This window comes from Labeo rohita, chromosome 15, assembly GCF_022985175.1.
Source record: "Labeo rohita strain BAU-BD-2019 chromosome 15, IGBB_LRoh.1.0, whole genome shotgun sequence".
NCBI lineage: Eukaryota > Metazoa > Chordata > Actinopteri > Cypriniformes > Cyprinidae > Labeo > Labeo rohita.
Window position 1 is genome coordinate 22,692,227 of NC_066883.1, and position 27,901 is coordinate 22,720,127.

General features: G+C 37.0%; 2 protein-coding genes across 5 annotated transcripts in view; one reads left to right on the forward strand and one right to left on the reverse strand.

Moving 5' to 3' along the window:
- Nucleotides 1–25,103, forward strand: part of smtnl (smoothelin, like) — a 45,982-nt gene extending 20,879 nt beyond the window's left edge. For all 3 annotated transcript variants that reach the window (XM_051129435.1, XM_051129436.1, XM_051129437.1), the window contains 8 exons: nt 14,737–14,818; nt 16,864–17,124; nt 17,219–17,281; nt 17,379–17,445; nt 18,009–18,152; nt 18,248–18,371; nt 20,504–20,655; nt 23,435–25,103. In XM_051129435.1, coding sequence (XP_050985392.1) covers nt 14,737–14,818; nt 16,864–17,124; nt 17,219–17,281; nt 17,379–17,445; nt 18,009–18,152; nt 18,248–18,371; nt 20,504–20,655; nt 23,435–23,561 — 1,020 coding nt within the window. In that variant the 3' untranslated portion in view covers nt 23,562–25,103. The remainder of the gene's footprint in view (nt 1–14,736; nt 14,819–16,863; nt 17,125–17,218; nt 17,282–17,378; nt 17,446–18,008; nt 18,153–18,247; nt 18,372–20,503; nt 20,656–23,434) is intronic.
- Nucleotides 24,624–27,828, reverse strand: tmem199 (transmembrane protein 199). 2 transcript variants are annotated; one of them, XM_051129459.1, is made up of 7 exons: nt 27,617–27,828; nt 27,285–27,505; nt 27,129–27,202; nt 26,062–26,151; nt 25,935–25,977; nt 25,740–25,852; nt 24,624–25,648 (listed from the first exon to the last, which is right to left on the reverse strand). In XM_051129459.1, exons 2-7 carry the CDS (start codon nt 27,454–27,456, stop codon nt 25,553–25,555), a joined length of 588 nt encoding a protein of 195 aa, XP_050985416.1. In that variant the 5' UTR covers nt 27,457–27,505; nt 27,617–27,828; the 3' UTR covers nt 24,624–25,552. The 2 variants fall into 2 exon arrangements, with proteins under 2 accessions (XP_050985416.1, XP_050985415.1); XM_051129458.1 differs by having other exon boundaries at nt 27,285–27,827.
- Between the last annotated feature and the right edge of the window lie 73 nt (nt 27,829–27,901).

The window sequence follows — 27,901 nt, forward strand, 5'->3', positions numbered from 1 at the left end:
AAAATATAATAATTTGCATAGCATGCAAATTCAGTTGGCTTGTTTCACAAGATCTTGTTTTAGAATTCAGGTTTGTAAATGGTTTTTCTAAATCATCATAAATTTATTAGCAGGGAGTGCAGTTGATTTTGGCTGCGAGTGAGAGTTAGTAGAGACATGGAAGGCTGTTATCTTCCCTGCCACATCCACACCTGCCAACCGCATAATGAAAGAGAGCTGCGTTCTAGGCTTGTAAAATACTAAGAGACTGTTGTGGCAGGTCTGCGGAGCACTCCCTTTCAGGCTCGCCTGCAGGAAAAAGTGAGTGAGAGAGAAAGAGACAGACTGGAAAAAGACAGCTAGGCTCCACGTGGGGATGTGTGCTGGCCTGCCTCCACGTGGCTGCACTGAGAGCACCTGCAGATATCATGAGTATCACACTTTATCTCATGCTCTTCCTTCTAAATCTGTGCCTGTCTCTGATTCTTTTAGAGGCCTCTTGTACTTTCCGTTCTTGGGAAATAACAGTTTATCCTGGGCTAAATCTCAGGCTGCCGCCACTGTATCTGTGGCATTCCTTGTTCTTGTCTCTCAACTATCATTCTGTCTCACACGCACCAGTCCTCTTCATTTATCACTCCCCCTCACTCTCTGTTGTCATTCTATGCTTGGCCTGACTCACTACAGTTCGTAGTCCTCTGAATTTAAATTTTAAATTGATATAGCGTACAAGATGCATATGACACTGGATGATGGTTGATGGATGGATGGATGGATAGAAACAAAGAACGGTGATGGATAGAACAATGGATGGATGGACATGGACGGATACATACAGATAGACGGATGAACATACAGATGGATGGATGGATAGAAAGAACGGTGATGGATAGAACAACGAGTAGGATGGATGAATGAATGGATGAACGTACAGACAGATAGACAGACAGATAGATAGATAGATAGATAGATAGATAGATAGATAGATAGATAGATAGATAGATAGATAGAAAAATGAACGGATAGAAAGAACACTGGATAGAACAATGAGAACAACGGATGGATGGATGGATGGATGGATGGGTGAATGAACATAGATAGATAGGTAGAAGAATGAATGAATGGATAGAAAGAACACTGAATAGAACAATGAGAACAACGGATGGATAGATGGATGATAGATAGATAGAAAGAACGGTGATGGATAGAACAACGAGTAGAATGGATGGATGGATGAACGTACAGACAGATAGATAGATAGACAGATAGATAGATAGATAGATGAATGAATGGATAGAAAGAACACTGGATAGAACAATGAGAACAACGGAGGGATGGATGGATGGATGGATGGATGGGTGAATGAACGTACAGACAGATAGATGAATGAATGATGAATGAATGAATGGATAGAAAGAACACTGGATAGAACAATGAGAACAATGGATGGATGGATGGGTGAATGAACGTACAGACGGATGGATGGATGGATGGATAGATGGATGGAAAGAACGATGATAATAGAACAAATAGAACAGCGGAGGAACGTATGAACTGACATATGGACGGATAGACAGAAAGATAGATAGATAGATAGATAGATAGATAGATAGATAGATAGATAGATAGAACAGTGATAGATAGAACAATGAGAACAATGGATGGATGAATGGGTGGATAAATGTACAGATGGATAGATGGATTGATGAATTGATGGATGGATGGATGGATGGAAAGAACGGTGATGGATAGAACAACAGATGGATGGATGGATGGATGGATGGGTGAATGAACGTATAGATAGGTAGAAGAATGAATGAATGGATAGAAAGAACACTGAATAGAACAATGAGAACAACGGATGGATAGATGGATGGATAGATAGATAGAAAGAACTGTGATGGATAGAACAACGAGTAGAATGGATGGATGGATGAACGTACAGACAGATAGATAGATAGACAGATAGATAGATAGATAGATAGATAGATAGATAGATAGATAGATAGATAGACAGATAGATAGATGAATGAATGGATAGAAAGAACACTGGATAGAACAATGAGAACAATGGATGGATGGATGGGTGAATGAACGTAGAGACGGATGGATGGATGGATGGATGGATGGATGGATAGATGGATGGAAAGAACGATGATGATAGAACAAATAGAACAGCGGAGGAACGTATGAACTGACATATGGACGGATAGACAGAAAGATAGAAAGATAGATAGACAGATAGATAGATAGATAGATAGATAGATAGATAGATAGATAGATAGATAGAACAGTGATGGATAGAACAATGAGAACAATGGATGGATGGATGGATGGATGGATGGATGGGTGGATGAACGTACAGATGGACAGATGGATTGATGAATTGATGGATGGATGGATGGATGGATGGAAAGAAGGGTGATGGATAGAACAAAGAGTACAATGGATGAATAGATGGACAGATGAACGTACAGACAGACAGACAGACAGATAGACAGATAGATAGATAGATAGATAGATAGATAGATAGATAGATAGATAGATAGATAGTTATGTTTCTGCTGCAACTTTACTGAACTTTAATCACAAAAGTACCGGATCATCCTGTGTTCCTCTTCCCAACCATAAAATACTTTTGCTCTGCCCTCACTGTGTGCTGTCTGTCTCCACAGAGGAGTCCTGCACTGCTGTTGCCAATTACCGCAGCATTTCTGCGGTTTCAATGGGCCATTGTGTCGACATTCTGCCTCATTTGAAGTACACTGGGTGAGTCAGGATTTAAAGAACACCCAGGACACCCTCCTCTATTCTTTATTCAGCAGGATGTGGTGTAGATATAGCACTGTCGGACTCCACTGGACTCTCTCATGTTTGAAGGACAGGTGCTTGCCTGGGAACCACACCTGTGGAGCCTGGTCCCACTGCACGTTCACATTTGGCCCCGAGCACAAAAAAACCTCTTGCCCTCCATTACTGCTGATGTGAATAAATTGTTTAGGGGTCAATGGGTTATCTTTGATTCTACTGTGCCTCAACATAGTCAAGGCATTGTAAAAGTCAGACACTTTGACTCCCACCGTAGCATATGTGTGTGTGTTCGGCTGTGCTTCTTCAGGGCATGTGAGGGAGAGAGCGGAGATTGGGGTGGGAGGAAGATAAGATTTGCACGGGTGTTGTCTGTGGAAACTCTGTTAGAGCACGCTTAGTATCTCAAGAAAGGATATAGATGCACACAGACACCCACTGACACAAATATGCTAACAGATTGGCAGATATTTTGTGTTAAACATGAACTCAGTCAATTTCTCACTCATTTCCTCTTAGCTTCATGGTGTCAGTCCCAAATTATGAAGATTATACGGCCTGGATTCAGCCTCCAGATGCATGTCTAAGTGGCTTTTATTGATTCTTTATTTTCCCCAGCTGCTCTACATTGCACTTCAAATTAGATATTAACAGCTGTTTTCTAGCATCTTGGTTCAGGTTGCTAACCTAGTTGACAGTGGGTTTCACAAAGCTCTCAACTAACTTTTCATGTTGTAGCTCTCTTGACAGCATTTCAGAGTTTATTTTTAAAGGATTAGTTCACTTCCAGAACAAAAATTTACAGATAATATACTCTCACCCCCTTGTCATCCAAGATGTTCATGTCTTGCTTTCTTTCATCGTAAACAAATTTTGTTTAGTGGGGGGAAACATTTCAGGATTTCTCTCTATGTAATGGACTTCTGTGGTGCCCCCAAATTTGAACTTCCAAAATGTAGTTTAAATGCAGCTTCAAAATGCTCTAAATGATCCCAGCTGAGGAATATGGGTCTTATCTAGCGAAACAATCGGTTATTTAAAAAAAAAATAATAACATTTTTATATCTTTCACCTCATACACTTGTCTTGTCTAGCTCTATGTGTTTTTTTTTCAGTCATGAGAGTTAGGGTACGTCTGAAAACTCCCATCTCATTTTCTCCTCCAACTTCAAAATCATAGTACACCGTTGTTTTTACCTTTTTTTTGTAAAAGGTGTTTGATCTTTGTTCCATGTTCACTTCGTAAAATCTGGGTTGGTACTTCTACAGCGATGCAGGACGATTTTGAAGTTCACACAGAGCTACACTGTAAAAAATAAAAAACACAATTTGTTGAGTCAGCCTAAAATAATTTATAACCCTGCTGCCTTAAAAGTTTAAGTTCAGTCAACTAAAATAAGCTTATTCAACTTGAAATGTTAAGTTGTACTAAGTAACAACTTAGATATTTGTGTTTGCTAAACTTAACAGATGGGTAAGTAACCCAGCTGCCTTAAAATCTGAAGTTGATTCAACTCAAATATCTAAGTTGTCACTTAGTATAATTTAACATTTCAAGTTGAATAAACTTTTTTTGAGTTGACTGAACTTCAAATTTTAAGGCAGCCAGGTAACGAATTATTTTAAGTTGACTCAACAAATTGTTTTTTACAGTGTAGACAAGACAAGCATTTGAGGTTAAAACGTATATAAATTGTAATTTTTTTTAAAAAATAACCGATCGTTTAGTTAGATAAGACCCTTTTTCCTCAGCTGGGATCGTTTAGAAGCCTTTGAAGCTGCATTTAAACTGCAATTTGGAAGTTCAAATTTGGGGGCACCATAGAAGTCAATTACATGGAGAGAAATCCTGAAATGTTTTCCTCAAAAAAAATATAATTTCTTTATGACTGAAGAAAGAAAGACATGAACATCTTGGATGAAAAAGGTAGGGTGGGGCGAAAAACTTAATCTTGTTTTCTCCTCCAACTTCTAAATCATCCGACATCGTTGTTTTACCTTTTTTGTAAAGGGAGTTTGACTTTCTTTGCACGTTCGCTTTGTGAACACTGGGTCGGTACTTCTGCCTACGTCACGTGTGACCTTTCCAACACGACTGCATAATGCATGAAGTCGATCTAGTGCAAGACGAGCATCTGTGGTTAAAAAGTATATATAATTTTTTTTTTAGAAAATGACTGATCGTTTTACTATACAAGACCCTTATTCCTTGGCTGGGATTGTGAAGCTGCATTGAAACTGCAATTTGGACCTTCAACACACTGATCCCCACTTAAGTCCACAATATGGAGAAAAATCCTGTGATGTTTTATTTCTTTTTCGACTGAAGAAACACATGAACATCTTGGATGACATGGCGTGTAAATTATCAGGAAATTTTAATTCTGGAGTGAACTAATCCTTTAATATCTTGTTGGTTTTTCATCAACGGTATGTTTTTATTATCGTCATGGTGCACTTTTACTTCTTTTATTCTTTTCCTTTTGGCTGACAAAATCAAAAAACTGTTCAAAACAAATCTTTTGTTGATGGTTTTTATCAGTAATCTCAGTGACAAAAGTCTCTCTGCACATCTTCTCAAAAAGACTGAATCATCTGCATTATGGCCTTAACGTCTTCCACTAGGCTTGTAGCAACTAGCAGAACTTCTAGCAGAACCATTTTCTTAAGCCAATCTAGTCCTAAGAACAGTAATGCACTTTTTTTCCCACTGGGAAGACTGCTTAAAAATGGTATAATGCTTGCTTGAGAAGTTTAACAAATAAATATATATTGTTTCCTCATGTCTATCTTCGTAGACATGCAAGTATTTTACAATCAGGATGTTTAAAACTGGCTTGTTTAAAAAAACCATTAACGTTCAGTTTCGACATACACCGTTCACCATGTTATGACAAAACTGTAAACATTTATGCCTTCTGTGACATGTTTATACACACCACACATCTGTATCGAGGACCTGTTTTCCTCTACATATACCCCATGTTGCCAAGCTTCACCAAATGACCATAACACTAATCCAGCGCTTGGCTCCGGCAGTGTGAGAAACGTCCTCCTCGCTTTGACTTGCCTCAGCCCAGAGTGCCAGTACATCTACTTTTCACCCATCTAATATTGCCAAAGTCGAGCTGTTTTCAAAACGACCCACTTTGGTTACATAAAGCCTGGAGGAACGCCGTTTGATCTGACATGGTCGCTTTTGATGTTGGGAGTTTTCGAGATTTGGACAGGCTGCCAGGTAGCCAAATAGGCTTCCAAAAGCTTAAAGGCTGAGCATTTGTTTGCAAAGATTCACTTAACCATCCACATTTGCGAGGCTGCCGGACTCCAAGCCTTTATTTATGAGGCTAATGCGTATGAAAATGTGCCTGTATAATTTTACGCCTTGGCAGGGGGGGGGTTAAGGGAGCTTACTTGAACATATTTGTTTGCATGTGTTTGTGTGAGATATGTTTGACGTTTCCAGCTCGGTGCTGGCCCGAAGCCAGAGCACTCACAATGGAACAGATCGTTTAATCTCCTCCCGTTGCCCTGCCTGGATCTCCATGTCCAGCACAGATTCCTGGCAGAGAAGGAGGAGTAGAACAAAAAACCTTTGCACAGCTATTAATACAGTAGAGTGCGAGAGAGAAAGAGAGGGCGAGAAAGAGGGAAAGAGTGAGGGAATGTGAGAGGGAGGGTGGAAAAGAGAATAGATTGTGGATGGGGGGCTAGAGAAAGGCATCCAGCCGCTCCCATGCTGCCCCTGGCTCTCCTAATTACTTCCAGACAATGCCATGTATTTTCATCTCCGTGGTTACAGGTTAATAATTCCGTGTTTACGGGATGACCTCACTGCCCTTCAGGAACCATTGTCCTGCCTTGTTGGAATGCGTATGGGCCAGGAATGGGAAAAGTTAGGTAAAGAACTTTTAGTTAAGACCTTGCCTATCCACCCTGCATGGAGTCACATTACTGCCCATGTGTTTGTCACTGGAGTACAAGGCTGTTGGTATCTCAGAAGTCTAAACCAAGTTAAGCTCTTAGATATTAAATGCAAACTCCCGAAACGGTCAGTTTTCTCTCTCTGGCCTGAGGTGGTGTGTTTGACCACTGCCCAGGTTTGTGTTCTCCATCTGCAGGTGGGGCTGTAGATGTAGCAAGTCCCCCTAAGCTACAAACCATCAATCGTGTTGAAGTGGACTCGCTGCATGGTCATAGTTTTAGTCTGAAGAGGTTTCACAAGAGTCTAGGAGCACCTGCGTCAGAACACACACGTTTGTTTACGGATGAGTAATGTACAGTTCAGTTTCGAGTACACTTCCCACTTTGAGAAAGTTTTGGTGAAGCAAAAAGTTGTAGCAATGTTTTGTCAGGCAACCTAAAATGTACTTGTGCTTCAATGTGGTAGTGCTTAAAATACCAGGTGGATGGTAACAAAGTTAAAGGGAAAAATTCTGTCATTAATTACTCACTCTTATAGCATTCCAAACTCGAAAGACCTTCATTCATCCTCAGTACACAAATTAAGATATTTTTTTATGAAATCTGAGAGATTTCTGACATCAGAACGCATGTATTGTGGTGCTCTTGTAAATGTGCATTGACGTGCTGACACGGAAGAGAAGAAATTGTTGAATTAAGTTGTTAGGCGTTCAAGCGCATAGCGCTGAAACCCTATTGTAATTGTTAGAATGGTCACGGATCAGCGATCTCCACGTAAAACTGATCGTACAGACCAAAACGTGAGTCATAGAGAAACTTGGAGGGATGGTAGTACTCACACTGCCGACAATGTGACCAAGGCTCGCCCCAGTCACCCTGACGGGGGAACTAAGGTGGACAAAAGTATGAAATTGCTCATAACTCCTGAAGCGTCAGTCGAAGGTTTAAGTGTCGTTGGAACCTCACATACTAATTCGATCATAAGCTAAATTTTCGGGTATTTTGGATTTTTTGAAAAACCTACTTTTGCAAACTAGTCCTAGGTTTTTCAGCCAATCGGAACCAAACCAGTGCAGAAATATTTTCTGGAGAGTGAATATCAATAATTATCAAAAAAAACATTGAACTTTCGACTCACCAATGCAAAGGGGCGCCAAAACATTTGAAAGGGGCGGGGCCACTTTTAGTAAAATGCCTATAACTCCTGAACGGAATGAGATATCTCCACCAAACTCAGAACAATTATTTAAGAGCTCAACCTGAAAAATGTAGAGCTTGGCCACTTTTCGGAGGTGCGATTAGAGGGAAAAAACATAATGTCTAAACTTTTGTTCTATCAACATGAAAATCGCTGTGCACTGTCGTGGTCCAAAGTGCCGAAAGTGTCTATAAGGACATTTGCGTATGTCAAAAAATCATGGCCCCATTGACCAATGAATTTTAAGCACCTGTTAGACAAAGTTAACGGAGGCCGATCGGAACGAAACCCAAAAGGTCTGTGAGAAATTTGAAAGAAATCGGCCACTGGGAAGTGATAATGCATTTTTCAAGGGCGTAAACGATTTTACATTGACGTAAACGTTTTTTTACACATACACATTATATTCGTATCATATGATAGAACTCCTCATTCTGGACAGTTTTGCCTCTAGAACCACTGCTGTCAATCAAATCGTTTGTTAAATGATTGAAAAGATGTAAAAACCTACTTTTGCAAACTAGTCCTAGGTTTTTCACTCAATCTGGAAAAAAAAACACTGCAGTACAATTCTTTAGGCTTCGTAGGTCAATAATTATCAAAAAATGTTGAAATGTATCCTTTGGGAAGCTATAACGGGCTTATTTAGAAAAGTGGGCCTGTCCAAATGTATCCAAAACCTAAAGGAAAACCAAAAACTAAATAAAACCTGATGAACACATGCGACAGGTGATTCTAAGCAAGCATGCAAAGTTTTAAGGAGATCAAACCACAGCAGGCCCTATAACAGTCATAAACATTAAAAAACCATAATATTTCTATGGTAAATTACCTGGATTTGCCAGCTTTTTTTTAAATCATTGATTTAGGTGGGGACAGACTTGCTATATAATTAAATGCCTTAACACGCTTGAACCCTGGTAATCGCTGCTTGCATCTATATTTATTTTTGTTTCCTTTGCACACAAAAAGTATTCTCATAGCTTGATAAAATTACGCTTGATCCACCGATGTCACATGGACTATTTTAACAATGTCCTTACTACCTTTCTGGGTCTTAAACGTGTCAGTTGCATTGCTGTCTATGCAGAGTCAGAAAACTCTTGGTTTTCATCAAAAATGTCTTAATTTGTGTTCCTACGATGAACAATGTAGTAATTAATGACAGAATTTTCATTTTTGAGTGAACTATCCCTTTAAGTACATTTCAGAAAATCTCAAATCTCTATTAAAGTAATTAATTTGGGGAAACTTTACCCAGCTGCATAAAACATTACATAATAACATTTTCAGAATTCTGAATTGTAAACAAATCATTAGTTTGAGACACATTTAGAGACAGATAACATAACAAATGACAACATTTGAGAAATCAAGCAAATTCTTTTCAGTGAACTGTTTCACAAACAACACTGAATGACTGATTTGGAAATTCAAAGTGAAACTTACTGAATCACAAATCCGGTTGGAGCAAATCTTAAGCTAACAAATCACTTAATTGGCCTTGTGTGACTCAAAATGTGCCAAGAATTGGGAGTATTCCTCAACGCTTGAATTTGCTGACTCCTAATAATTCATAACAATGTCAGACTGGACTCTAACCAGTATCATGACTGAATAAACTCGACTGGTTAAACAAATAAAGTTAAATTAGAAGATCAGGTTCAGGGCTTAATTTTTAATATGGCCTGGAGGACAACTAGTGTTTTACAATGTACATTTGTGAATGTGTGAGTATGTGGGAGTGAAAATAAACACACCCAGCTCCCTGAGAAATCAGGAGGAATTCTTGTAGTTCACACACAGCGTGTGTTCAAATGCCTCTGCACAGGTTTTCTTGCTTTTGCTATAAGAGAGAAATTGCAGGCTGTGTGGTGCTTTGAAAAACAGGTGTTTGGGCCTCTTTCTTCACAAACACTTGAGTTTGTGAAGGAAATTACAGAGCAAAGACCCTCACAAACCAGGCATCCCATCCCTGTCTGTCTGAACTTTATAGACTCTACCTCTCTTTCTAACAGCAGGAAAAACGACACGGCTAAATTGGGGGGCAAACATTTCTCTTCAATCACGAATGATTAATTTGCTTTTCACACTGTAGATTTCACTCTGCTTTTCTTGATAATGACCCTCTTGCTCCAAAAGTGAGCCCAGCTATTTGTACGGTGGAAGAGTATAAATAGCACTATCAGCATGGCTTATTAATACCAGAGAGGGCCTTGTAAGAGCTGGCTATCTAATTTGAGTGACAGGGGCTGGAATTAGTCCTCTGAACCCTCTAGAGTTCCCCACAAACATGCCCTCTATTGTTGTTTATGTTCCATTCCATTCCCCCGCCACCACAACGTTCCAAGAATCTCAAATGTCACAGTGAGGCAAGAATATCCCCTCAGATACGTTTAAAATCAGACACGCACACACACATACAGCGCTTCATCAAAACTGGCATTCATCGCTCTGATCATACACAGAGCAGCCCTCAGTTTTCTCTTGCAGTAACAATGCTCGACTCCTATTTCACTCATCATCAAATCACTCTGAGATTCCATACAATACAACCTTGTGATTATCTGCCGAAAAATCTTTTTTTATGCTCACCAGCATTGCACAGGCAGGCCGCCAGAATGCTGGGGAATTTCTTATTTTGCCATAGAGGGACGTTTAGACTCACATAAGAAGGTTTTGTCTGTGCGGACTGTACATAGTAACCGCATTTAGAGGCCTATTGTAGGAAAAACCCAACTCCTCAAGGCCTTTTCTTGTCTTCTCACCTGCAGGAGTGATTACTGTGTCTCTAAAGGGGCTGCATTCAAACATCTAATGGTCTGTTTTGAATAGTCTGAGAGACGACACTGTTGTCAGAAGCACCCTTATTGTGTTTGAGTGTCCTCAGTTATGGAGGAACAGCACGTACAGGAGATGAGTGACCCTCCCTGAGGACAAAAGAATGGACTGTCCAGGTTTCGTTTTTGTTTTTTTCCCTCTTTTGTGTGGCTAGAGGTCAAAGGCTGAAGTTGGGCTGAACAGCTAAATTATGTTGATAATTGATATTGAAAATAGTCTTTTAAATAAATCAGTTGAACCAGTTCACAGCAATAGCATTGAATAATTCAGTTGTGAATTTGACTGACTGTAGTAGTTAAAGGGATAGTTCACCTAAAAATGAAAATTCTGTCATCAATTACTCACCCTCATTTTGTACCAAACCCGTAAGACCTTTGTTCATCTTAAGAACACAAATTAAGATATTTCTGATGAAATCTGAGAGCTTTCTGACCCTGCATAGACAGCAATGCAACTGACACGTTCAAGGCCCAGAAAGGTAGTAAGGACATTATTATTTTATTTTTGTTTTTATTGTTTTTACTTACTTTGTATTCGCCTTCATAAAATTAATGATGAACCAGTGATGTCACATGGACTATTTTCACGATGTCCTTACTACCTTTCTGGACCTTGAACATGTCTATGCAGGATCAGAAAGCGCTCAGATTTTATCAAAAGTATCTTAATTTGTGTTCTGAAGATGAATGAAGGTCTTACGGGTTTGGAACAAAATGACAGTGAGTAATTAATGACAGAATTTTCATTGTTGGGAAAACTATCCCTTTACCAACTCAGTGATTCAATGATCTGTAGCAATGCTAATCCACTTGCAGCAATTAATGACTCAATGATCCACATGAGACTTGTTCTGAGACCCTGTGGCTATTTCCGATTTCTGAATGAATCACTGATTGTTTTCAATAATTCGGTTGAACCAGTTAAAATAACATGAATTCATTTGTCATTTGACCGATCCAATTGCAGCATTTAACAACTCATTTTAATGCCTGACTGTTTTGTGCAGTTCATGAACAAATCTTTCTTTTGAGTCAATTATTTCCAAAGAATCAGTTGAACAAATTTACAGATATCAAGGAATGATTCAGCTGTAAACTGATTGTATCAGTCATCATATCAGTGATTCAGTGATCTGTTTGAGACCAGATAGCGACGTCCAATTTATATGTGAATATGTTTTTTGAGGCCATTCTTTTTTAATGAATCAGTGAACAGGTTCACAAATAACTACCACATTCAAGGCCCAAAAAGGCAGTAAGGACATCAATAAAATAGTCCATGTGACATCAGTGGTTTAACTTTAATTTCATGGTACTCTTATGAATGCGCGACTGACAGGGAAGAAGAATAAATTAAATGAAGAGAAGAACTGTTATTTGTAAATTTGTTATTTTTGTTTACTTTGCGTACAAAAAGTATTCTTGTAGCTTCATAAAATTACGGTTGAACCACTGGTTAATGACAGAAGTTTCATTTTTTGGTGAACTATCCCTTTAACAACTCAATGATTCAATGATCTATAGCAATGTCCGTTTAGTCATTTGTGAATTCATCGTGCTCTGAGATTCATTATGAATGAATCACTGATTGTTTTCAATAATTCAGTTGAACCAGTTAAAAATAACAGTAATTCATTTGTAAATTTGACTGTTCCAATCGCATCTGATTTCAATATTCTAGTCAATGCCTGACTTCTTTGTGCAGTTAAAGAACAAATCTTTCTTTTGAGCCAATTATTTTCAAAGAATCAAAGATATTCACAGATATTGAGCAATGATCCAGTTGTGAATTGATTGCATCAGTAATCAAGTTAGTGATTCAATAATCTGTTTGAGACCAGATATTGGTGTCCAATTTGTGAATATGTCATTCTTTTGAGGGAGTCAGTTGAACAAGTTCAGAAATAACATTAGTTCATTCATTTGTATGATGACAATGATGCCATTATCAGATTGTGAATGAATCATTCTTTTAAAGGGATAGTTCACCCAAAAATGAAAATTCTGTCATTAATTACTCACCCTCATGTCGTCCCAAACCCGTGAGACCTTCGTTCATCTTCAACACTTGAACCACTGATGTCACATAGACTATTTTATCGATATCCTTACTACCTTTCTTGGCCTTGAACGTGTCAGTTGCGTTGCTGTCTATGCAAGGTCAGAAATCTCTCAGATTTCATCAAAAATATCTTCATTTCTGTACTGAAGTTGAATGAAGGTCATACGGGTTTGGAACGACATGAGGGTGAGTAATTAATGACAGGATTTTCCTTTTTTGGTTTTAGGATTTTTCCATTAGGAATCCAAATGAAAGCAAAAAAAAGCAGTGCAATACTATGCTCGATCAATTGATAAATTAAAGAAATTCATCGATTTTCAAAATCGTTATATGCAGCCTTAGACTAAAGTGCTTTTCCACATGTTCTGTCTCACCTCCCTATTTCCTGCACTTGTTTTATTACTCCTCTCTATTAATGCAATGACGCATTCTCTGGGATGGGGAATGTGTTGTTCCTGGAGGAAAAAAAAGAGCAACTGGGGTGAGTGCATGCGGTTCAGTGAACATGAGATGGGTGTGGTTAGATTCCCCCCCTCACCTCTTAATTTAGCCCAGGGGCCGAGCAGCAGGTGACCTCTGTGCCAAAATAGTGCTTGAACCAATGCATTTGAAAGGAATTCCAGATACAAACCTAAATGGCAGCAGGCAATGTTTTTCCAAGTTTTTCGCTGTGCGAACACTATAATACATATTCTTGATCACTAAATAGTCACATGTCTGCAGATATCCCCTAGAGAGACCGACACATGATGTTGAAAACACTGAGCTGAAAACCTGCATGTTCAGCGAGCAAATCAGATTTGGATACGTTTCATGGCTGGGGTGAATTTTGTCTCCCCCTATCTCCTTCTCTCAATGGGACAGGCAGCTGCTCCCCTCCAACCGCACACCCCTTAAGCATTCTTTAGATGTGATGTCACCTGGCCTCCAGTTCAATTACTCCTGGAGACTAGGAAGTTATTTCTCTTTTAAAACGCACTCATTGCGTGCCTAGGTTTTAATCTCTTGTTTTTGTATTTGCATTCATAAATGAAGTGCATGAAGGCGCATTTGTTGCATATTAGCATGTGTTTGCATAGTCAGGCTGCACACAAAGAAGCTTTTTAAAGCCCATTGATAAGCTGCCAGGTAATTAATGCCAGCGCAAGATACAACTAAACATGCACAGTCATTCTTTGGTTTGCTTCCAAGCCCTAAACAACTAGTCCGCCACCCTCTTAAGAGACAATCTGCTTTTATAATGCTTAGCTCATTGCAGCCGTAGCCAAACATCTGTATCTGTATAACTTTTTGATGGTTGAGGTCTGAGGGAAATGAAGCAAGGCGGTGACCTTTGTGTGTCAGCGTGGAACTTCAAGGCACTAATGTCAGCATGCAATCTTGCATTTAGGTCAGACAGAAGCGCAAAGAGAGGGCGCAAGTGGCTATTAAAGATTAAAATAGACCAGCAAAGCAGCCATATCTGTATTGATGACCCACATCAGCCCTGATCCAGAGCTTTGATTTATTTTAAAAGAGACTCTGCGTCTGTAAACATCACTGGACTCCATAGTGATTCCATAGTGAACCCATCAATCAAATGTCTGTGATTAGATTACATCACTCACTCGCTTTAGCAGAATGTTCCTTTCTGAAGAACTCTTTTCATGTCTCTGATTAGGGTTTATTGGATAATCACATCATGTGTCTTGTGTTCCCTAACCTGTTTCGCTGCTTATCCTTTTGGAACTAGGCCTCTTGAGAAAGATACTTGTTTTTTAGGAGCTTATTTATTTTGTCTATCAATCCTGTTTAAATGCTACAGATGACTTTAGGTATCACAACATATAATGTGCAGTATTAAAATTTGATATTCATCCTGAGATCTGCTGAAGATTACATTTGATAGTATTGAATCTTAAATGCCGCTTCTCTCTTTCTTACAGAGCGTTGAGCGAGATGAACCCATTGAAGTGGATCCAGCACCAGTTTCTCAAGGCTTGGAGAATGGACACTTATCCTCAACAGGTATTACTAATAATTACTTCTCGAAACCACTCATGGGGTGCGTCTCAATTGGCTCCCTATATACACTAGTCAGGGCACACATTAGAAAAAGAAAAAAAAAAACCTGGTTTTGATGCTGGGATGCTGGTTAGGTATGTTTTGATGCTGGTTTAAGCTGGTCCTTAGCTGGTTTATGCTGGTCCTTTGCGGGTTTATGCTGGTCCTTGACCAGCAACATGACCAGCTAAAACCAGCATAAACCAGCTAAAACCAGCATAAACCAGCTAAGGACCAGCTTAAACCAGCATCAGAACATACCTACCAGTTCGAACCTTTTGTTGTGCTCGTCATTTTACCGAGGACTGCTTCTGTAATCTTGGCTTTTATCTTCGTTGGCTTCTACTCTTCTTTATTTGGACTAACAAGCAACTCCGAACCACAAACTGAAAGTATGATTGACACGCTATGTGTACATTTTTAATTGAGTGCTCAAAATAGCAAGTTGTTTGTGCTAATATGTATACCTAGTGCAGCTTTAGTAAACCACGATATTACTGTATTACTGAAATAGTTCTGATAATTCGCTGTGAAACCACTAAGAATGTGTTGATTAATGTAGACTGTTGTTGTTCTAATTACTTTGTTTCATAATAAAGAATATAGATATATTTTGGTTTACAAACTGTGTTGTTTCATCAGTTAGTCACGTTAGCACTTAACTAACATATCCACCTTTATTGTTTTGTAAGGTGTTTACAGCTTAGCAGTTAAACTTTAGCTGTGGGCATGATTTGCTGCGATGTGTTCAAATGTTTTTATGTCATTATTTTAAGAACAGATTGGAGCTCTATATTATTGTATTGGTGCATGCTTTGTCAATGATAGTCAGGGTTGCCAGGTTTTCACAACAAAACCCTCCCAATTGCTACTCAAAACTAGCCCTATACTAGCCTAATTGCATTTTGAGGGGGTTCATTGCAGAGGCTAAATATGATGTTATTAGGGTTGCTTCAAACTGCAAACATCAAAAACAACCGGGACTTGGCAACACTGATGGCAGCGCTCGCTAACTTGCTCGAGTACTCCTTTCTGTACCAATCACAACAGAGTAGGCTTATGGAAGGGAGGGGTTTACAGACTGTATGCTCAGAACTGATCAAACAAATCGTTTTGAAATCATTGAAAAATGACTCTATGTATAAATGTATATTCTGAGAAAATCACAGTGTTTTCTGACCTTAGATGCATTTAACCCCATTGTATGGGACGCAACACAATATTAAGACAATTTGAAATACTATATGACCTGCACTTGTAATCAATATTTTGTTTATTAAAGCGAAGTCTGAGTGAAAGTTAGTGTTCTTAAGCATTTTACATTTATTCCAAAATAAAAACTCAAGACAGTAACAATTTAAACAATATATTTTATTTGTGAACTTATGTTCATCTGTTCCTTTTAATTGTTAACTTTTAACTATTTTTGAATTTTTCGGCTCATCGGTCATCAAAGCTCGGTAAATATTGGTCACAGACATGGAGATTGACTTTAAAGAACTCCCACAGATCATGTTTTCAGGCCATTTTAAGTCTTATTTTGACATAACAAAGTGGTTATATCTAAATGTGTGAGTTGTTTGTTTACTTTTTAAAATTAGTCTTCCCATTATATTGTTCATTCAGACTGATTCGTGAACGTGAAATGCGCACGAACACAAAAAGTCGGGATTTATCACATGAACCAATCACAGCCAAACATAAACAGTCATATCAAATCATCTATAAACCCTTTTACGGGACTTTTACCCCCCATCAAACTCACCGCACACTTTAGGGTGTCTGTTAAAACTCAATGGGCTCAGGGGAGGCGAGAGAGACACGGACTACCGCTGTAACTTTACCCGCTGGTGTCGCTATTGGACAATGTTTATTTAGACAAACGAGTGATTTATACACTTTATAATGTTATATATAGTGATATTGCAATAAATATCGTTCTTAGTGTGAACAGAACATACATCTTCAGTTGTAACATATTGACCATAATGTATCATTTCTCAAATCAGAAAACTCCAATATGCCTTTGAGGAGAAGCTCACCACCCAACGGTGTGTCACAGGAGCACTCAGCCCCCATTTCCATGGCAATGCCACACCTGCCAATCACAGCAACCACCAAAGTGGCTGATTCAGCAGTTATGAAAAGTCCTGAATCACCCGGTAGCCCAATGCAAGCTATGCCTTCAGCCATAACAGATTCACTGACAAACAACACTCAGCCAGTCACCAGTGATAACCAGCCACAACTAGAGTCTCCTGTTCATGCAGGTATGACTCTATCACAACTTTACAGAATGAGGCCACAGATGAGTCTTTCTGCCGTCATCTCCTAAATGTGTGTGTGTTGCTCTTGCGGTTACAGTATCGTCTGTGAAAACATGGGCTCCGACTCCTGCCAGGACTATGGGTTCTCCACGGCTTAGTGGTAGGACAAGTTCAACAATTCTTTATGATTCATATATACAACATGTGCTTTTATAAGTCTTGTCTCATTGTTTGTCACTACATGTTTTGTCTTACAGAGAAAGCATCTTCAGCTCCAGCCAAGTCAGTGACTTACTCTGGGCTTTTCCCACACAGCACAGACAGGTGGGTTGAGTGTGAATATGCTTAAAGGGATAGTTAACCCAAAAATTAAAATTCTGTAATTAATTACTCACCCTCATGTCGTTCCAAACCTCTAAGACCTTCGTTCATCTTCAGAACACAAATTAAGATATGTTTGATGAAATATGAAAAGAAAACGTTTTTTTTAAATAGTAAAAGATATTTCAAAATTGACTGTTTTTGCTGTACTTTGGATAAATAAATGCAGGCTTAGTGAGAAGAGGAACTTATCTAAAAAAACATTAAAAATCTTACTGTTCAAAAACTTTTGACTGGTAGTTTTTTTTTTTTTTTAATTACTTTTTAAAAAAATATTAAGTAATGTAACATTTAATCAAAGGTGATGCAGACACATCTGTGGGCGAGTTAAGTCTTGTTTCAAGCAGACTGTGTCCCTAGTAAAAACATAAATTGGGAAAATAGTCATTTAAAACAGTTATAGGGATTATATTAGTCCCCTGGCTTTGTTAAACCAAACCTACACCCTTGGATTGGACAACTGTGAAATATTTCACAGAACTGAAATCTTTATCTCTTTGTATCAGGAATGTGGATATGTCAGGAGATTTATCCTTTGGTAGAGGTATTGAGCGCAGACGAGAGCTTGTGAGGTCTCAGACTTTACCTCGAAACATTGGAGCCCAGGCTCGCCGGTCTATTTTTGAGAGGCTGGACTCTGAAAACAACAGGTAATGGAATCATCTTGCATGTCATTTGTGGCCTTTTTCATGCTCTTAAGAGTCAATCACAAATAAGACCTCTTGCCTTGACCTTCCCAACTTAGTCGACCCAAGCCTGTCGATTCCAAACCGAAGCTGAAACGCTCTCAGAGCTTTGGAGTATCCAGTGCTAGCAGTATCAAGCAGATTCTTCTGGAATGGTGTCGATCCAAGACCATTGGGTACCAGGTAAGACATTTCATAGACGTCTTCGGAATCAGCAGAAAGAGGGAGCTTTGCACACATGTAGCGTATTAAAGCTATGAAAGGTTTAACAACACTTAAAGGAGAAGTCCACTTCCAAAACAAAGATTCACATATAATGTACTCACCCCCTTGTCATCCAAGATGTTCATGTCTTTCTTTCTTCAGTCGTAAAGAAATTATGTTTTTTGAAGAAAACATTTCAGCATTTTTCTCCATATAATGGACTGATATGGTGCCCCAATTGTGAGCTTTCAAAAATGCAGTTTAAATGCGGCTTAAAACGATCCCAAATGCAGTTGTAAATGATCCCAGCCGAGGAAGAAGGGTCTTATCCAATGAAACGATTGGTTATTTTCATAAAAATAATACAATTTATATACTTTTTAATGTCAAACGCTGGTCTTGTCTTACACTGCCTGAACTGTTTTTTCCCAGTTTCATGTCGAAGAACTCCCATCTCATGTTCTCCCTCAACTTCAAAATCGTCCTATATCGCTGTTTTACCTTTTTTTATTAAGGGTGTTTGATCTTCTTTGCATGTTCACTTTGCAAACACTGGGTCGGTACTTCTGCAGCGATGTAGGATGATTTTGAAATTATTTTTGAAGTTGAAGGAGAAAATACGAGTTTTTTGACATACCCTAACTGTCATGAGTCAGAATACACAGAGTTTAGGGAGAGCGAGACAAGACGAGCGTTTAAAATTAAAAAGTATTTAAATTGTATTTTTTTAATGAAAATAACCAATTGTTTTGCTAGATAAGACCCTTCTTCCTCGGCTCGGATCGTTTACAACCGCATTTGGGATCGTTTGAAGCTGCATTTAATCTGCATTTTGGAAGTTCCAAATCGGGGCACCATATCAGTCCATTAAAAGGAGAAAAATGCTGAAATGTTTTCCTCAAAAAACATAATTTCTTTACGACTGAAGAAAGAAAGACATGAACATCTTGGATGTTCAGTGAATCTTTGTTTTGGAAGTGGACTTCTCCTTTAAGCCTGATAAGATGAAGATTATCATGTATTACAGGGCTTCCTATACTGTTATTTTTAAAATTGAGCACATTATAAAGTGTTATTCTCTTTATTACCTTTAACGTATCAACTTTATTAACATCAGGAAGAGTGAGTGAATGAATGTGTGTGGTATTTGTGTTACTTTGTAGATATATTCTGGCAGACTGTAGTCCATCTTTGCAAACCAGCCCATGTGGCTCTAGTTAGAGATAGTAATGTAATGGTCAAGCCTAATTTAGAGTCAGGAGAGAGCAGTACGTAAACATGAGAACCAGAGCAGACAGCTGACAACACGCATGATGGTTTCCATTTCCCTCAGTGACAGACAATGTCTCAGCCTGTCAGATTTGCCAGCTACGGATGAAAAATGGAACACCATTAAATGATGAGGTGTACAGAAAATTCCAGCATATGAAGATAAGAGCCAGACAACAATAAAACATTTGCTCTGACAACCACAAGCACGTCTGCAGACTCTCAACGAAAATTAAAATTATTATTGTTCTATGTCTCTTTCACCCACGGATCAAAAGAAAATAAGGCTTTTTGTAGTCTATTGTTAGTAGTTATTATTATTCTCTTACGATTTATCACATTCTTAATACAGTATTTTTATATTATATAATTTTAATATTTTTATATATAGTTTTAATATATATGTATTTTTTTAGTAATTTTGTTGTGTTTTATTAATTTTTCTTATTTGTTTTATGTATTTATATTATTATAGGTTTTAGGTTTTTTTTTACGTTTTATATATATATATATATATATATATATATATAATGTCCTATGCATCTACCTATATGATTCAGGTGTGCAAGGCCTAGATATATTTTTTTAATATTTATTTTATTTTAATTTAAAATTTAATATTTATTTTTTATATAATTATTTTTAGGGAAAATAAAAACAAAAACAGGCTGTTTTTGGAATAACATGCACTGACGAGTCAAGCGCTGTGAGACCAGGAACAATTTAAAAAAAAAAATACAAAAATATATAAAGCCATTTTGACTGTGTTGAAGGGTATGGGAGCAAAACCCCAGTGCACTGTGAAATATAATAGCTTCACTCTCTCTCCCGTTAATCTGCAGAACATCGACATTCAAAACTTCTCATCCAGCTGGAGTGACGGCATGGCATTCTGCGCCCTGGTCCACTCTTTCTTCCCCACAGAGTTTGACTACAACGTCTTGTCCCCTGCCGACCGCAAACATAACTTCGAGCTGGCATTCAGCACTGCAGAGTAAGTCACTAGAATGGAGGCGATTCTGCTCAGCCTTTTCACAATGGCATTGAGATGTCAACTCTATTCATGGTGCCTTAACCTCCTAAAGTTGAGCAGTTTGTCTTTCTGTCATCCCATCAGATACTGAAAAGGGTAGATAGGGTAGATATGGTTTATTCACTACTGGTCAGAACTTTGTCAGTGAGATTTTTCTTAAAAAGAAATTAATACTTTTATTTAGCAAGGATGCAATACATTTATAAAGTGGCATTTATAATATTACAAAAGATTTATATTTTCAAATATGTGCAGTTCTTTTGAACTTTCTATTCATCAAAGAAACTTTACACCAATTTATTCTTTTATCATTGTTTTGGCAAAAATATAAACAGCACAACTGTTTTTCATTTTTTATATTAAGAAATGTTTCTTGAGCAGCAAATCAGCATATTAGCATGATTTCTGAAGGACCATGTACACTGAAAACTAGTAAAATAATAAAATATATTAAAAATAGAAAACAGAAATTGAAGTAATTTCACTGTATTATTGTTTTACTGTATTTTTAATTTTTAAAAAATCAGCCTTCATAAACACAAGTATGGAAGTCCGTTTCTGCCACTGAACAAAAAAACAAAAAAAAGGTAATTGCGACTTTTTATCTCATAATTCTGAGATCATTCTTTTTTCCACAAAATTGTGATTTTGCAATTCTTACTTTCTCCGAAACTTGCAATTGCGAGAAATAAGCTCAGAATTGTGAGATTTAAAAGTCACAATTGCAAGCTTAAAATTCAGAGAAATAAACTCACAATTCTGGAAAACAAAATGATAACACAATTTTGACTTTTTTTCTCAGAATTTTCTCATTTTTCTCTCGCATTTGTAAGTTTACATCTCACAATTTTGACTTTTTTTTCTCGGGAGCTCAGAATTGCGAGATTTAAAAGTCAGAATTGCAAGTTTTAAATTCAGAATTGCTAAATATAACTTACAATTCTGACTTTTCTTCAGAATTGTGACTTTATATCTTACAATTGTGACTTTATTCTCAGAAGTTTATATCTCGCAATTTTGAGTTTTTTCTTAGAATTTTTTCATTTTTCTCACATTTGTGAGTTTTCATCTCACAATTCTGACTTTTGTCTTGGAAACTCGCAAATGCGAGAAATAAACTCAGAATTGCGAGATTCAAAAGTCACAATTGCAAGCTTGAAATTCTGAGAAATAAACTCGCAATTCTGGAAAAAAGTCACAATTGCGTGATAAAATTATAACACAATTTTGACTTTTTCTCAGAATTTTCTCATTTTTCTCTCGCATTTGTGAGTTTACATCTCACAATTTTGACTTTTTTTCTCAGGAACTCAGAATTGATATGAACTAAATATAAGCTCACAATTCTGACTTTTTTTCTTCAGAATTATGAGTTTATATCTTACAATTGTGACTTTATTCTCACAATTGTGAGTTTATTTCTTGGAAACTCACAATTGCGAGAAATAAACTCAGAATTGCGAGATTCAGAAATCACAATTGCAAGCTTGAAATTATGCGAAATAAACTCGCAGTTCTGAGAAAAAAGTCACAATTGCGTGATATAAACTTGTAGTTGCATAAAAAATGTCACAATTGCAAGCTGAGAAATAAAGTCAAGATTGCTAAATATAACTTTTAATATAAATTTCTCGAGTTTATATCTCGAGAAATAAAGTCAGAATTGTGAGTTTATATTTAGCAATTCTGACTTTATTTCTCAGAATTGCAAACTCACAGTTGTGTCATTTTTCTCACAACTGCAAATGTATATCATGCAATTGTAACTTTTTCCTTAGAATTGCGAGTTTATATCTTGCAATTGTGATTTTTGTCTCCGAATTCTTACTTTATAACATGCAATTCTAACTTTTTTCACAATTGTGAGAAAAAAAGTCAGAATTCTGAGATAAAAACTCACAATTACCTTTTTTAATTTTTCATTCAGTGGCGGAAATGGACTTACATACGAGACTTTTTCTCAAAAACAATACAAAATTTACTGACCCCAACATCCCTATACTTTTTCCATTGTGTTAGATATTCTACCATTTTGTACTCAACCTCATATTATTAAACCCATAATGTGTGTAAAGCTCCAAAATACATTAAAAATGTGCATACAAGTATAAAAAAACAGGTCACTATGTAAAAAGTCTTGTGAAAGTCCCCTTTTGCATTCTGGAAAAATAAAAAAAATAAAACTGTAATGATATGCGGGTAAGCAAATACAGACAGCATATTCATTTTCATTTAAAAGCTCTTATAAAGTATTAAAAGTCTTTAAATAGGAATAGACCAGACAGATGAGATGTGAACCTGACGTGACCCGAGCCAGTGAGCTGAACAGAATGATTCCAAAATACAAGTTGACACAAATCATCTGCGGTTGTGCTCCACATCACCTCACAGTACGGCACAGAAGATAAAGTTACTTAGTTTCCGATGCGTCTGAGTCTAGGGTGTCCGTAAAACGCACTTCAGACTACTAATGCATGCCAACAAATCCCTGTTGAGCTCAAAGGAACCTCCCCTTCCCCTTGAACATCTACTCCGACCTGACATCATGCTCCTACAACTCCGTGTCCCAATTCCCACATCCTGAAATATATTCACATAAACCTAAAACTGCACCACCAACGTCATCTGAACATATGTATTACACTTATCATATCAACTTTAACAGTCAGCGGACATGGAGAATGAATAGAAACAGCTATACACGTTCACCCCTGTTAAATCTGTTTCTCTGTATTTCCAGGAAGAAAGCTGGCTGCGATAGGCTCATTGAAGTGGAGGACATGATGGTGATGGGCAGAAAGCCAGACCCCATGTGTGTCTTTACTTACGTGCAGTCGCTATATAACCACTTGCGCAAGTTTGAGTGAGATCTCGGCCTGGTCAGCCTCAGCTGAACACTCTGCACTGCTCTCTGCTGGACAAAACTGAACTCTGATATAGTCGCCACGGTTTGGGCTCGCAAAATGTTCACAGGAACCCACACCATTTCAAGCATGACGCTTCTACGGTTGCATTTTATTCAAGAAAAGGTCATCGACTATTTATATAGTCCTTTGAGACATGGCTTTTGTGTACGGCACGCTCTTTTTTTTTTTTTTTTTTTTTTTTTTAGAAATGGTGGCCTTTGTATTCTAACTAAACAGCTTGGAGTTCAAGGAATAGTTTACACAAAAATGAACATTTTCTTTAAGGGATAGTTCACCCAAAAATGAAAATTCTGTCATTAATTACTCACTCTCGTGTCGTTTTCAAACATCTAAGTCCTTCGGAACACAAATTAAGATATTTTTGATGAAATATTTTCAAAGACGGATACGGAAGAGTAGAAATTGTTGAATAAAGTCGTTGTTTTTTGTTTTCTTTATACACAAAAAGTATTCTTGTAGCTTCATAACATTGCATTTGATCTCAGATGAACTATCTTTTTGGGCCTTGAAATTGTCAGTTTAGGAAGCTTGTGTCAGACAGCTCTCGGATTTCATCAAAAATATATTAATTTGTGATCCAAAGATGAACAAAAGTATTACGAGTTTGAAACGACATGAGGGTGAGTAATTAATGACAGAATTTTCATTTTTGGGTGAACTATCCCTTTTAAACATACTTATACTAAGGCCATCAAAGATGTAGACGAGTTTGTTTCTTTATCGGAACAGATTTGGTGAAATTTTACTTCATTTGCTTACCAATGGATCCCTTGGAGTGAATGGGTGCCGTCAGAATGAGAGTCCAAACTGCTGATAAAAACATCACAGTAATTCACACAACTCCAGTGCATCAATTTGTGAAGGGAAAAACTGCAGTTTGAACTCTCATTCTGACGGCACCCATTCACTTCACAGGATTCATTGGTGAGCCAGTGATGTAATGCTGAAATTTCTCCAAATCTGCTTTGATGAAAAAATCATGTTGGATGGTCAGAGGGTTGGTAAATTTTCATTTTTGGCTAAACTATTATTTTAAGATCAGTGAATTATGGAGCCAATTTATAGACTGCAAAGATAGAGAAATGAAAATCTGTTAGCAGATTTCATATTTACTAATGAAAGAATTAGAAATGTACAGGAAATAAGGTACAATATATCTTTTGTTCTCAGATAGACTGGCACATTTTTTTATAACTGTTGTCTTTTTTCTAATTTTCAGTGGCATAAGAGCAACGTTTCATACGCCACCATATGAGCTGCACGTTTCTGTTTGTCTTTCATACTGTGTTTCTATAGCTTCCCCAAAGCTCAGATACACAGGTTGCATGTGTAGGATGTACAGTACACAACATACAGTAAGCACTGGATCTGCGTTATAACCGGAAAATGCTGTAAACCTGGTTAAACAAAGCTGGACTCTCCATAGCGAGCATCACCAGGGAGTGTGATTTAATAATTTTTTTTTTTCTTTTAAATAGTTTTGACTCAATTTAACTTCTTGAATGTTTTTTTATGATTTTCTTGTGAAAAAAAAAAACATTTTCCCACACAACATCTTGTGAGTCAGTAACAATCACAATAAACAAAGCACAAATCATTTACAGTTATGTTTCTTAGATACACTTCTGTAGAGGGCATTCAAATAAATACAACAAATGTGAAACACAAGACTACAATATGATCATGTACCTTCTAGTGTTTTGAGATCAAAGAAGTGGTTTCCAAAACCACCCGACTGATTAATAAAACTTATGATTAATGCTTGGAAAAAGCCTTTATACCTTATATTAGATCAAGACTAATCAGTCAACCTCACTGTTGTGATTTGGAGAGGAGCTAAGCAAACAGAAAAAGAAGATGCACAGTGCAAAACATTAATGATGAGACAAAAAATATGGAAGTATTGGAATACTGAATGATTTTAGTTGGTATTAGGGCTCTCCAAGTTCTCCTTCCATAGTCCGGACCAAAACATAAAGCTCAGCAAGACCGACAACAGACGCTGCAATCACTGCAGCTAGTACTCTCTGAAAGAAAATACATACAGAGACATTAGAAATAAGGTGTTTAATTCCTTATTCACTATGCATTGATGGTCTGAATGTTGCGTGTACCTACCGCTGTTGTCTCGGTGAAGATATACTGGCTGCCAAGATATGAACAGGCAAATGCCGCAATTATGGTTACTAGGAAGTTGAATACAGTAACAACAACTGCCTTCACGGACCGCACTGCACAACACAAATGACAAGTAAGATGAATAAAACAGAGAGACATTAAATATGAGAAGAGTAAAAAAGGGAACATCCTGACCTTGTCGTCCAAAATCTGCTAAAGTTCCATGATGATTCATTTCCTGTTGGGAGAAAAATAAATATGATGACATGATTTTTGAAAAATATAGAGTGATTTGATATAAAGACTGTAGAAAAGTGTTCACCTGTGGATTTACATTCCGTGTTATTCTCTTATATTCTTCATTTGCGAGTTTTGCTTTAATTTTTTCTAGACGGGCCACCAGCTGGGGGTTCTGTTAGGTGCAAATAATTATAAATAATTAAACAATTATGAGAATCAAGGCTAAAAAAGTGAAAAAGTGAAAAAGTTCTAATATTAATACACTACCAGTCAAAAGTTTTTGAACAGTAGGATTTTTATTGTTTTTGAAGAAGTCTCTTCTGCTCACCAAGCCTGCATTAAATTCATCCAAAATACAGCAAAAGCAGTAAAACTGTGAAATATTTTTACTATTTAAAATAACTGCTTTCTATTTGAATCTGTTTTAAAATGTAATTTATTCCTGTGATCAAAGCTACATTTTTAGCATCATTACCTCAGTCTTCAGTGTCACATGATCCTTCAGAAATCATTCTGATATGCTTATTTGTTGTTCAAGAAACATTTCAATATTTACAGTTTTTTATTTACTTTTTTTAGGATTCTTTGATCAATAGATAAAGCCAAAGATCAGCATTTATCTGAAAAAAAAAGCTTTTGCAATATTATACACTATGCCATTCACAAAAGCTTGGAGTTAGTATTTTTTTTAATAGGAAACATAGTAATTAATACTTTTATTTATCAAGGATGCTTTAAATTGTTCAAAAGTGACGATAAAGACATTGACAGTGTTACAAAAGATTTATATTTCAGATAAATGCTGTTCTTCTGAACTTTCCATTCATCAAAGAAACCTGAAAAATTTTACTCAGCTGTTTTCAACATAATAATAATAATAAATAACAATAAATGTTTTTTGAGCAGCAAATCAGAATATTAGAATGATTTCTAATGATGCTAAAAATTTTGTTTTGAAATCACAGGAATAAATTACATTTTAAAATATTTTCAATAGGAAACAGTTATTTTAAATAGTAAAAATATTTCACAATTTTACTGTTTTTGCTGTACTTTGGATCAAATAAATGCAGGCTTCGTGAACAGAAGAGACATTAATAAACTTTTGACTAGTAGTGTATAAATATAGATAGTAATGAAATATCTTACCCTTGGAGGTGTGATAACTTCTGGAAGATGAAGTGTACTGTCTTCAAACAGCTCGTGAAGATACACTGGATGTCCTAAAAAAAAACATCAGCTTGAAATGTGAAACAAGTAGCTATTAAAACGTTAATTGCTCTACAGAATGCGCATGTTTCTTACCATTTTCTTGAAGAAGCTTGTGTAGTTTTCTCACAGTCTTGAATGGTATGATGGACTGATCTGTCAGAGCCTTCAATTCTTCCTTCAGCTCTTCTGACACGGCAGATCCTCTCTCCAGTAAATCTCTCGCCTTCTGGCGAAATCTCTCTCCGATTTTAACCGAAGAAGCCATGATTTACTAGTATAAATATATCTCAGTAATGTATCCGGTTATGTGGACACTAAATAGAAATTAGCGGAAAGCAAAAAGGAACTTCAATCAAAAGGCTAAAACTACAATCAATTTAGCGTCACAAATTTTTATAATTGAAGTGAACAGAAAATATTCCTACCGAAACTAAACTATGTTACTTCACTGTTACACTAATATAATTATATTTAATCTTAATTTAACCATGTTCCTGTTTACAGCCCTGCATGTCACCTGATTTCTCTTCTTCAGTGTGTTTATTAGCCGGTTGCAAACCAACTACATAATCGCACAGCGCCACATACAGTCAAGGAATATATTCGACCTTTCGGTTTAAGGCGCAAGACAGGTTTTTGTTACAGTATTTTATTCTTAAACGTACACTACCAGTCAAAAGTTTTTAAAGAGTAAGATTTTTAATGTTTTT